The sequence below is a fragment of the Rhopalosiphum padi genome, chromosome 4 (assembly GCF_020882245.1).
Source record: "Rhopalosiphum padi isolate XX-2018 chromosome 4, ASM2088224v1, whole genome shotgun sequence".
Lineage (NCBI taxonomy): Eukaryota > Metazoa > Arthropoda > Insecta > Hemiptera > Aphididae > Rhopalosiphum > Rhopalosiphum padi.
Window position 1 is genome coordinate 455,844 of NC_083600.1, and position 14,249 is coordinate 470,092.

At 23.9% G+C, this 14,249-nt stretch overlaps 1 protein-coding gene across 1 annotated transcript; it reads left to right on the plus strand.

Annotated features, from left to right (window-relative positions):
- The first annotated feature begins 326 nt into the window (after nucleotides 1-326).
- On the plus strand, nucleotides 327-5,842 carry LOC132930534 (uncharacterized protein F21D5.5-like). The gene is given in 10 exon segments (XM_060996464.1): nucleotides 327-436; nucleotides 515-680; nucleotides 1,795-2,006; nucleotides 2,008-2,130; nucleotides 2,200-2,517; nucleotides 2,577-2,612; nucleotides 2,614-2,868; nucleotides 3,102-3,398; nucleotides 3,789-3,850; nucleotides 5,707-5,842. Coding segments are annotated over 9 exon segments (1,581 nt in total). The 5' UTR covers nucleotides 327-436; nucleotides 515-520; the 3' UTR covers nucleotides 5,825-5,842.
- Nucleotides 5,843-14,249: the final 8,407 nt, after the last annotated feature.

The window sequence follows — 14,249 nt, forward strand, 5'->3', positions numbered from 1 at the left end:
GGAGGGCTTAGCCGCTTAGGAGTTAGGAAACATACTTATTATATCCTATTATATGTAAATTGTAGAAGTAACAATATTATTAAAAATACCTCAGCGCCTCCCAAAAAAAAAAGCTAAATAAGCCCCTGTCTTGTACGTATTCTAGGTTATTCTGTGCCATCTGTGGTCGTACAGTCAAAATACTCAAAATCTATACTCTAGAGCAATAGCAAAATGTGAAATTAATTAAATTCTGTTATCTCGTTATTTTGTTATCTAAATTGTTAGTTATCAATACGATTAAAGGCATATCTTAGTTCGTGGTTACCACCTAACGTCCTAGCCAGTTATCTTTATTATCTATGCAGACGACAGGCATCAGTTTTCAAGTTCAATTTTTAAATAATTTGAATTGTTTTAATATATTTTGACCAACTTTCCGTTTATAGTACTTGAGGTACAGATTTTAAAGATTTATCTATAGACAGTATAAAGTTACTTTTACATTTTATATATATATTTAATCTTTGCTCAGTTTAATATGTCAGAATTATCGATGGAGACCAATGATAATGTAACATGTTTTTTGGTATCTGATGAAAATCCAGAAATAAAATTTATACTACTGGACAGTGAACCTTTAATATTGGGTAGAACAAAACAGACTGGAATAGTCGATCAAAGAATGTCAAAAAATCAAAGTAAATTAAAAATAATTCTATGATACTACTTATACAGTTTAATATGAATTATGTTTATATATGAAATCATTTATTATCTAAAAAAGAAAATGGGTTTATTTGTTTATAATCCCATCTATTGTTCCAGAAGTGATACAATTATAATGATGTAGATATAGCAAACTATATAAGTGTCACTGTGATACCTCTTAAACAAACTGTGTAGTAGGCAGATTCTCAAGAAAAATTGTTTCAATATAATTAAAATTAAATAATATTGGTTTCTAATACCCAAATAATTTTATTCACTACAATTCTATTTGATATTGATTTTAATAGTGATTGGAAAAATATTAATAGTAAAAACTCAGAAAAAAACGCACAGGTATAAAAATCCATGGTTGTTCTATATGATTGTTCTATAATAATTTATTTTTGATTTACCAATATATTGTTTCAATTACATATAATGATTGTAGCATAACTTGTTACAACTTTTATTTTATATTATTATATCTATATAATCAAAAAAAAATTTAACACATTTTTGACTTCAAAAAAAGCTACTGTAATACTCCAGCTGCCAAGCATACACTAATTGGTCAGTATGTGTGTTTAAATACCTGCTGAAATATTCAATTTAAATTTAATACATACGCCTTTCAATAAATAGTATTTTTATTACCTACCTGATTATTTATTATAATAATTATTATTTTAGATCCTGAGCTAAGCGATGAATATATTTATAATACTATATTAAAATTTCTAAATTCTTTTGGTGGGGTAGTTTTTTTGTTGTTAGGGAAGTCAGTGTATATTTTTTAGCAATTTGATTTTAGTGTCTATACCTATAATATTAAGTTTATATTTTATTATAGATACCTACTTTATAAATTGATATTTAATGTTTATTTTATTTACATAACTAGAAGAAAGAAGCTTATGTTTAAAAATTAATTTAAAATATTATAATATTTAAAAAGAATTATTGTACTCACAGTTTTATTTTAACCTATACAATTTGTTTAGAATCTTATATCTCTAATTAAATTAAAAATGTAGGCTAAGATTGTATATAATCTTAGTTCTTAATTAATATACTGACTTTACTTAATTTTTTTAATTTTTTTAGTGAAATTTGTAGCTGACTATTCTACGGCTCGAGTATTGGTTGAACAATTAGGTAGCAACAAGTCAGCTGTTAATGATGAATCTATGATAAAGGGAGAAAAGAGACTATTGATCCACGGAGACAAAGTGGCATTGTTGTTTAAAAGCAATTATACATATCATTTAGATTTTGTAACACCTCCTACTTATGGCGTAGAATCCAAAAAAAAGGACAACCAATTGTTTAGATAAAGAAATGTCACATAAAAAATCACGCTCAGATTCTACACCTCAATGGGAATGTAAAAATAGTTCGATAATGGTGTATAATAGTTCAAATATTTTTCATAAAGATAAAGTAAATGTTCAATTAATTAATATTGTTAATAAAAATTTTTAATATTAATGTTTGTATTTGATGTTCAAGATAGCAGCATTTGATTTGGATGGAACACTTATTGTAACCAGGTCTGGTAAAGTTTTCCCCGTTGATGAGAATGATTGGCAAATTCATAACTCTGAAGTTGTTACATCTATTAATAAATTGTCAAATGACGGTTACAAAATAGTGATATTTACTAATCAAGGAGGTATTTCAAAGCTTAAAGTAAATTTTGTAACATTTAAAATTAAAATTGAAAATATCTGCGAAGTACTCAAAGTACCCGTTCAAGTATTTATAGCCACAGAAAAAGATATAAACAGAAAACCTGCACCAGGAATGTGGAATATTTTGGTCTCTGATGTAAGGTTTTTTTTTTATTATATAATTAAATAAATTACATTAATATATTTTTATTTTAGTACAATGGAGACGTATCAGTTAACATAGATAAAAGTTTTTTTTTGTGGTGATGCAGCAGGCCGACCTGCTCGTTTTACATCTGATGGAAAACAAATTAAAAAAGACCATTCATGTTGTGACCGCTTATTTGCCATGAATATTGGACTCAAATTTTATACCCCTGAAGAATACTTTTTAAAAGAACCTACTGATGAATTGTATACATTACCAGAATTTAATCCAAATGACATTATGGCCAATATCCTCTTTACAGATTTAACATCCAAATTTTTGTTTTCTCCTAATCAAGAAGTAAGACCTCTTCAACATGGAATTTTTAATATTTTAATACAGTCTGTCTCACAGAAGAAAGATACTGTTTCGCTCATGTAAATGGCTATGAACTGGTGCTGGGCTGAATGTGGTATGTGTATTAGACTCAGAGTAGTGTAAGGATACACATGAATACCCAGTTTTTGTTGAGACACATTACCTTTCTTTTATGAGACATTAAGATAGAGTATAGTAATTAAATTAATTTTTAGATGATCATAATGGTTGGCTGTCCTGGTTCAGGGAAAAGTTATTTTGCATCAAATAATTTATTGTGTCATGATCGTAATATGAAAATAATTAACAGAGATACACTGGGATCATGGCAAAAATGTGTTGCTGAAGCTAAAAAATACTTAAGTTGTAATAATTATAGTGTAGTGATTGACAATACAAATCCTGATATAGACTCAAGAAAACGCTTCATTGATTTAGCTAAAAGCTTAAAAATACCATGTCGAGCATTTTTAATGAATGTATCCAAAGATCATGGAAAACATAACAATAAAGTAAGCATAAGTTAAAGTCACTTTTAACTTTTAAATAATTAAAATATTATGTAGAATCTGTACATTACTATACAGAAGTTTATTTTCTGTACAATTAGTTAGATACTATGAAAATAAGTTTAACAAATTGTGTATACAAATTCAGTGGCAGACTTAATGTAGAACGAGCAAATCTTTAGAGCGCATTCTAAATTACTACTCAAATTACTATGCATATATAAAAAGAGTGTTTCCTATATTATATTTTATTATTCATTAAACTATTTTTGTTCATTGTTATAAGATTCAAACTACTAACAAAACTCTTTTTGTATAAATTATTTAGTAATTATATATAAATATTAATATTTGCATATACAAATAATCTGAAATTTTATAATTTTTTTTTAGTTTCGAGAATTTACTGATAAAAAACACCCATTAGTATCAGATGCCGCAATTAATTTTTACTTGTAAGTATAAATAAAAGTACTTTTAATTTATTGTACGATTAGATATAGCAGATATAAATTTAAAAAATATATTTATCAAATATTCATTTTTATCTAAAATAGTTGATTTATTTTGCATTTTTGTCATAGTCATAACTAGTCCTTTAAGTTAGGTGGTAGCCAGGAGGAAGGGGTCTAAAATACGTTGATAGCAATTTTTTTTTAATTAGATTATTATTTATTGTTTGTATTAGTGTTTATAACTTACTCTTGATTCTTGAATTATTATTCATTTATATGAAACATTATATTTCTTTGTATTGTGTGAGGGCAACATACTATGCTTATAGGCACATACATTTATCCAAAAATTCTGGAGGGACTGAAGCCCACCCAAGCCCTTGCCCTTAGTTTTGCCTATGATTACTATACATTGTATAACTTGTAACTTTTAGTTGATTTATACCTGGTATAAAGTAATAAACAAATTTTGATATTTTAGGAGGATTACTTATTGATCCTAAAAAAGTAAAACCATGTTGATTGCAATAACTTTTCAGTGAGAAATTTGGGTTGTTGTGCTAAAAAAAATTGAGAACCATTGTTATACACAATCTTTAAAACTTAATATAAAAATTGTAGAATTCAGTTTGCTATATAATAATTTTCGAGTACTTAGTAAATCAATTAGTCATTGTATTGCATATTTCAAATTTGAATTGAATGATAAACCATTGTATAAATAAAATAGTCAAGTTCTTTACATACTACTTTAGTTTTTTTTTATGTGACTCGAAAAATAAGAATTCAAAATTTTCACCAAATGTTTATATTATCGTCTTCTATTTACAATAGGATTTTTAAAATATTTAAACTATTTTTGAGCCACTTATTAACGTAAGTGTAATTTTCAGTTTTTTTTTTTCATTAATATCGATTAAAAATTCTTTGCTTGTTAGAAATATTTGAAATTTTAATGTAAAGCTCTTCATAAATGGAAATTTCTCAATTTAAAAATATCTAAAGTCTATAGCCAGTATGTTTTTTTATAAGTATTTAAGTAAGAAATGCATTAAAATTTTTATTTTTTATTTTAGCCTTAAAAAATTAATACAAAATTCTTTATGGGTTCACCTATATGTCAAAAAAAATTCTACCAGAAAGCCATTAATTTTTTATGAGCATTTCAATTTCAAATATTTACAACATAATTCAATTAAAATAATTATTTTTCCTCAAACAATTTTTGATTTAAAAAATAATAACTATAGATACTTAAAGTTTTCACTATATGTTTATACTATAATTTTCATTATACGATACAATTTTTAACTATTTTTGAGTTATTTATAGGCATGAGCCAAATTATTTTTAGATTTTTTTTTTATAAATGTCAATCATAAATTATTTACTGCGTAAAGTTGCGCACAAGTTGATTACCGGGTACTCGTTTTTATCTACACCGATATCATTAAATTGATTCCTGGGCCATTAAGAGGTATATTTAAGAGTTGATTCTGGGGTCATTATATATATATTTTCAATATTTAGCCTATTAGCGTAACCCAAGAGACACCACGAAGAGGTTATTATTTTTCAGTTTTTTCATGTTTTGAAAATCATTAATCAATTTTTATTTATTATTTGTTGATAAAAAAATTTAGTAGTTAGGTAAAAACTAAAGTATAGCAATACTCAATTACCTACCGTTTTTTTTGTTAATTCGGTAAAAATTATTTTAAATTTTCAGTTGAATATTAATAATTGATTATACTTGAAATTTGTTTGTTTAAAAAAAACTATTTATTACAGTAGTATGTTTAATATTATTTTATCATTATCATTATTTTAAATACATTTGTATACTTATTTTTCAGTTCAAAATTCCAAGAACCATCCAAAAGTGAAGGTATTGACGAAATAGTTAAAATAAATTTTGTTCCTCATTTTAAAGATCCTGATCATGAGAAACTATACAAAATGTTCTTACTTTAATATAAGTAATTTTTAAATTTTTGTTTATTTTATTATATAATTTTAGAACTTACTAAGAACGAAATGATATTTTAAGTATTAGTTCATAAAAAATTATAAATACATAAATAACTTTTTGAAATTTTATCATATTATATAATATACTATAGTATTTATAATCAGTGATATTATGAACTAAAATATCTTTTTTTTATGTACGTTGTACATTGTGCACGCCGCATACATCATATAACATTTATATACCTAACCATATAGGACCAATAAAAATCTAAGAATAAACTAAAGACTCTATGGAAATAGACCGAATGAGACGAGTGAGTGATAATCTCTTGTCCGAAAAATGATAAGAAAAGAGAAATTGAACTGCAAGTAAGATATTTTTCAAAAAAAAAGTACCAAATCAATCAACCCTATCATCAATTGAGAGTTACATAAATTATAGTCATTGAAAAATTTTACATTAATTATTATTGTCTTTTGGTTTAAATTTTTTTAACATTTATTATTTTATGATATATATATTTGACATAATTAACATTTTTTGTATTTAATTGAACTATATTCTTTTAGTTATTAATTTATATTTAGTATTTACATAACAGACCAATTCAGTTTATGAAGAATTATTACAAAAATACATATATGTTTACAGTAACATCAAAAGTAAAATCCAATATTTTCAACCAAATCACAGGAAATTTTAACCATTTATAAATCACTTTTAACATTTAAACGATATTAATACTGAAAAAAACATTTTATTAAAAAAGTATTATATAAATATGAATATGAGTGGTAGTTCTGGAACGTGGACTACTCAGTGAAATTATGTGAATTGTTTAGATAAAAATCCATATAGACAATATAGTGAGATAAAATCATAAACTAATCATGATTCATTATCTGCAAATATTCAGATATGGGGGGGCGCAATTCATTTCATTCATTCATTGTGTATGACTGTATGATTCAATAAATGGAGTATAATCTATTAATTATAAAAAAATACCTAGTTAGGTATAGGTAGGTCATAGAATATGAGGTAGGTGAATCCAATGACTGATGAGAGATTACACCGCGGCCACCTAGTAAAACCGGTCTCGATGGCAGGGTATCGCGCGAGGATGCGTAGAATACTGAATAGGCGCCGTATTCTCTTGCTGGACGGAATCTATAATATAATCAGTGCCGCAATAACCGGGGTGTGTTGCGTGTGTCAAACACACGGGCCCAGGGCCCCAACCTATAATGGGGGGCCCAATGATAAAAATTGAAAAGTATGTAGAAAGAAAAAAATAAAAAGATTTTACTCCATCCGTCAAGAGAGACTTTCAAGTATAGCTTTGCTTAATATTGAAAGACAACAAACAAATGATATTAACATAGAAAATATAATTGACAATTTTGCCAACAAAAAGGCAAGAAAAAAGAATTTTTTAAAGTGAGTAATGTATTTTTTTTTTCAATTTTTTAATTGGCTGTTAATGCTTATGTATAGTGTGTTCAATTAAATTGTTACTTGATAATTATTTATATTTAAAATTAATAAAAAAAGGTTACAAATTATTACATTTATTTATTTGTAAATACATACCTGTATGTGTTTTCCTTATGTTAACTTTATTTTTGTTTATATTTGTATGAGTAAAAATTCAAAATTCCAAAGTATGTTTTCAAATTTGGAAAAATTAATTTTCAAGACAATAAGGGGGGCATTAATTTTATTTGCACACGGGCCCAAATTGGTGTAGTTGCGGCACTGAATATAATATTATTAATAATTGAATTCCAACAGGTTAGGTTAAAAGTACAGTTTATATACCTAATTGTCCTAATTACAGGCTGATTAAATTCGAATAATTTTTATTAGTCTTCTAATTATTAGTTTTTTTATCGTTAAATCTCCACACGAGAGTAAACTGTTTACAAATTTCTAATTCTCATTTGGAATTCCAATTAGACGTCTATCATAATGATAAATATGTAACAATAATATATTAATATGTACGTTTGAATTGTTATATTATATTATTTAAATTATAAATATGTACATACACATTTAACATGGTAACCTTACTGCAAAGGATATTTTAAGAAATTTTCACATAGCAACATTATAGTATATAATAGAACACAAATACAAAAATTTGCTAAGTAAAACGTTATATAATAAATAATATGTTTGAAATATATAAAACGATTAGTAATATTTCAGATTCTAAGTAAAGATATGAATATACTTTGTATTTTAATAATATTATAAAATATAATTGAATAAAATAATCGAGAAAAACAAAAAAATTTTAATTAATTTTTTTACGTAAAACAACAATTAGACAAAATTGATTTTGTTTTTTTAGTGTATCTTAAAAACGAGTAACCCTTATGTGATAAACGCTAAATATTTGTAATTTTCATCAAATTGTTATGTTTGCAATTTTTATGAATGATAAAAATTTCAAAATATATACTCTTTTTGAGTTATTTTACGCATAAGAGTTTAATAAGACGCAATTAAAGTTAATATGTTAATACTATAGTTCTATATATTTTAAAATAAATTAAATGAAAGTTCTTCATCTGCAAGTTTCGTAATACGACGTAATATTAAAAAATAATATATGATATGATTTATGTAAATTCCATACGGAACTAAAAAGAAAACTATAGTATTTTAAGATGTTGAATTTATAAATATAAAGACCTAGTGAATTAATTCAGTAATAATGGTAATTGTTGATTAAATAATCCTCATAATAATTATACAGGAACTTATAGTTATTTTATATTAATTTAAAATTGAACTAATCGAAGTATCAAACATTAAATACTTAATTATAATAACAACATGTAGTAATTAAAATATGTCCTTAAACAACTGAATACAAAATTAAATAATTACTACGTAATATTTAATAAATCTAATTTTATTTATTTATATTAAGTCTAGGACTCAGATTCGTATGCATTTGTATATTTTTGGTAATCAATTGTTCTAATATTCTCAATACCATAGGTAAGCACAAAATATGTTGCATAAAAATAAGATTTTTTTAGATAAATAAATAATAATAATTACACGAGTAGTTGAATATTTTTGTAGGTACCTATATATCTAATTATTTCGAAAAACTCATTGTATTTATAAAATACGTTATGATTTAGCATATTAAAATATATATTAAAAATCCACTAATTGACTAATAAACTAAAATATTTTACTGGCCAACAATAGATTTTTTTTGTGAAATCTAAAGATTTAAATTCAAAAATTATATTAATATAATATTTGCGATGTTTAAAATTAAAATATGTTATATTATACGTTGCAATAAACATAGGTCAGTTATATTTTAATAATTATTATTTTGGCAACATTGTGCAATATTTTAAATTCTATAGAGTTTAATTTAAAAACAAAAAAATGATACATTGTTTCTTTTGAAACTATAAGAACTAATAGCGATGATGTTTTTTAAGTTCTTAAAATAATCACATAATTATAAGATTATTATAAAACTCGAAATCTTGATTTTTACCAAGCATGTTACCAGATAAATTGTACTTACAAAAGTAAAGAATAATTTTGACGATATAATAAAAGCTGCTAAATGTTTTATAGAATTATTTGAAAATAAAAATTGATACTGCAGAGATTGCAGAAAAACTCCCAATAAGATGTAATATAAGTATATAGAACATAGAACTATAATAAATCGCTTGTTAAGAGAACTTACTCGAAATAAATGTATATTATCAAATTGACAGATTTTGTGATAGATTTTTAATCATATACTTAATACACAATTTTAAAACTGTTGAAAAACAGTTTCTAAAATTAGAATGTTTAAATCTAGCAGGTTTAAAGTCATTATGGAAAATAGTGCTTTGTCAAATGTACTAAAAAAATGTACCAACTATTGCCCAATATTAATAGAGATAAACTTAAAGAAGAACTCGAATCATTTACTACATCATGATCCACGGCCATTTATATTTAAAGCAGGTTTGCATAATGCATTCCCTAACTTAACCTAACGATTATTTACAAGAATTTAATATTGAAGACGAATGGATAGATGTTGATCTTGATAACTTTGAAAAATATATCAAAGATGAAGCATGTAAATTGTAAAGAATGTTTGAAATATTCCTTAAATAAACTTAGTTTAATATGTATTTACCATTTATATTACAGTATAAATAATTGTATATTGTTTATAAATACCTACTTTATACTTACTCTTTCACTCATGCAAGTTACACAAGACCGTAAAATCAATGCCGACGCTAAAAGTTTTAAGGCGATTGGATGATCAATATATTTTTTTAAGAATAGCTGATGTTTTGTATTTAGTTTATAAAATTATAACATTTTAAGCCAAATAACAAAATCTTTATTAAACAGAACATCAAACTTTACTAAAATTCTAAATTACGACAGTGCTTAACTTATGTATACTTATATTACTCGTATATATGTGTTATATCGTATAATATGGCACAATTTTTTTTTTTAATATTGTATAATTAATAATTATTTGTGAATTTTTAATCATAGCATTTTAATGTATTTTATATTTATTTATTATGCAAACATTGCAAACTATTAATAAATATTTTTTACGAAAACTTTATTATGATAAAATAAGGATTTTTATTTACAAATAAAACTATTTTTATAATAATTCATAATTAGGTGTTAAAATACAGTATACTGTTCATGTCTTTTTAGATTGATAGTTAATATTTTACCCTGACATTTTTACTAAATTCTAATTTTATTTAAATTATTTATATGCATTAAATATATTTTATTCACAAATACTATAATTATCTAAATTAATATATTTAAAATCTTGTCCTTCAGTATCCCCTTATATTTATATTAAATGGTGATAAATGCGTTAAAATAAATTAATATATATATATTATTATATACTAAATTAGAATTATATCCTTCCTGTGTTCGTTGTATTATTTATATCAATAATTAATAATAATAAATTATTACTAGTATTATTGCTACTATTATTTACCTATATTAGGGAAATATTAGCAAACTATCGTAAATTTGAATCACAGACCTATACATATGATATATTTTAGCTAAATGATATTGATGATAGAAAATGTAAATGTAAATTTTAGGAACAAGACCTTGAAGAGAAATTAATTGAAGGGTATATGCTAATTAACAAAAATAAATTTAATATTAAGAATATAACTATCACTAAATTACCAACTATTGTAATAAGTTATTTTGGAATTGTATATTTGTATTTAAAAGTTAGTCCGTTTATTGATTTGCATAAGTACTATAGATACAGCGATTTACAGTGATTTATTATAACTAATGGGAATAATTTATAAAAGTTTTTTTTTGTATTGAGAATAAGTTTCGACTTGGGTGCTGATACCTACTAAATTTCATATTTTCCTTTTTGTTATGATAAATCCTAATAAATAAGTAAATAAGAACTATCTATACCTACATCTAATACATTATATTTTAAAAAACGACTTGAATTCACTAAATACTAAAAAATTGCCAAATATATACTTGTGCATCATACAATTAAAAATATGCCGTTAAAAAAATATACAAATAGATAATTATTACGATTCCTTTAAAACTACATTCAAATTACATTCTTTTTTATGTACATATAATATGTATAGAAAAAACAATAATACAGCTAATGCAAATCTAATTCTTTATTCAAAATTATTAAGTATACCGAATAAAACATAAAAAATATTTTCAAATAATTATTAAATAATTCTTAAATATTTTATCTTACCTAAGTCAAAATTGCCGCTGATTAATCAACAATTGTTTAATATTGTCAAATAGTAGGGAATGTCTTTTTATCTGTCAGCATGTTTTTTATTGCAAAAAACTTCATTCTACATCAACGGAACGTTATTGGTGCATTATTTAAAATAAATAATTTCTCTAACATTTAAATCTCATAATTTGTTCAATTCGATGTTTTCCTCAATGTCATTAAAATGTTTGAAATTTATAAAGGTTATTGAAGTCTTTGTTTTTTTTTATTACTTTTTTTAAAAAGTTTTAGATTCTGAATGAAGTAATGAATGTATTGATTTACAGTGATGTGTTTTTTTTATTTGTATGTCTGTCATCACATTTTGGAGTAGTAATAGGACAATAGTGCTTTGATTTTAAACTTCAGTCCCTCTTTGAAAAGGGATAATGAATCTAGTTGGTAATTTGGGGGGGTGGGGGGTTAAAAGTAAAAGTAGATTTTAAAAGCGTCAGAAAAACCCCTAAAAAATTAACGGAAAAACGGGTATTTTTACGCATAATAAGTTTTTGACAAAATCAATTTTTTCATTTTGTTGTAACCTCAAAAATGATTCATTGTAAATACTTGAAATTTTCACAAATGATAACATTTAGTTATATATTTACAATAAAATTTTCAAAATATTTTGACTTTTTTGAGCTATTTATAGACAAATGAAATTTTCAATTTTTCTTAATTTCTTTTTTTTTTGAAATGCAAATAAAAAAAAATTGGCATTCAAAAAAATCTTTAAAATTTAATAGAAGGTTTATTATAAGTTGTACCTATCGTAGTAAAAATAATCAAATATCGTTAGTCACAATTTTTGTTTATAAGCATTTAAAGTTCAAATGTTTACGAAATATGTCAATATTGCGAAATTTGCAAGAATTTTGAAGTTGAAATTTCATAAAATTTTTGTTGATTTATATATTTGAGGTTAATAAACCTAATACAAGGTTCTCCATAACTTTTCCTTCAAATTACTGTAAAAAAAACTCCAGTGTCAATATAGAAAAAAAATTATGAGCGTATGAAATTTAATTTTTTACGAAGTCGCGTAAAAATAACGATGATCCTAAAAACGATTTTAAAATATTTTTTTATTCAAAAAGTATGTCGTAAAATTTTGAAACTTTCACCAGTAGTTGAGAAAAATAAATTACAATTTGAATATAGTTATAGAATCATCTCCATTCATAATCGTTTTTCGTATACAATGATACTTATAATTGCATTCAAATTTAACACAATATCCATTATAGAGACCTACTCTCCACCACTACTATACGTCTATACAGGCATACAGTAGAGAGATATCAACTTGCCCACCCTTTTTTTTTAATACTGATTTTATAGTCTTTGATTGTGTATTAATCGCGTTTATTTCGACTATAATTTTTTTTTACAATGTTAATTGAATCAACTATAGTTTTACGGCTTATACACATATTACTATATGCAACATATATGGATGTATATTGTATATGTATATTATTATTTATTACATAGAAAGAATTAAAATATGGGCTAATAATTGTTAATATATAAATATTATATTGTTTTTAAACATATTAAAAATATTATATGAAATGAAAAAATCAACATTGGCACATTGGTCATCAGTCTTCTTGTATTGTTTCTAAATAAAATATAATATGTATGTAGTATTTTTTTTAATTATTAATTTTAAACTAATTATTTAAACACGGTTTTAGCTACATCAAGACAGTATTTATTTGAAAGGTGCAAGTTGATCGGACTCCTATTTTAATAACTTAATTTTCCAAAAATGTAATAACATCTATTTATCACATTTATTTTAGTATTTTAAATTTTTGAATACATTTTTTCATGTTATTTAAAGTTAATTAAAAAATTAGCATTCAATTTTACCTAATTACATTTTTTCTCTCAATTATAAAAAAATAAAGGATCAAAAGACATACATTTTACAAGGCATGATCGTTTTTCTTATAAATTCATTTTAGATGGTTGAAATAGTTAATTTTTTTTCTATTATATTTTATTGCATGACAACCACGCTAATGTGTAACTAAGAATTAATTGAATTTTTGCCCGGTTAATAAATACCCGGCTAAATAATAAAAATACGAATAATACATTATATTATATCATATAATTGTTATGTATATTTTATAAAATTAAATTTCACATTTATTTAGCGTGAATGTAACATAAACTGCGTTACTGCAGTCACTGAAATTCACACGATATTTATTTTCATGATCAATATCATTTTCTAATAAATATTTAACTATACTAAGGTGATCAAATATATGTCTTATTTTATAAAAGTTTGCGTTTGCTTTTTATAGCTGAAATATATCAGCCGTGTTCTGTTGTCCTAACAAAACTTCCTTCAGGATTATTTTTGTTTTGTTTATTTTTTTTTCGATTTTCAATATCCAATTGTTCTGTATTCTTATTAATATGTATATACACAGTACACACATATATTTTTTTGATTTTGAATAAAATAATTTTGTTGACAAACAAATTGTGTTATCGACGTTATCGTATACGGAATAAATAATAACAATAATAACTACAAGAATCAATATCGGTGTAACTAAGTAAGTCATATATAT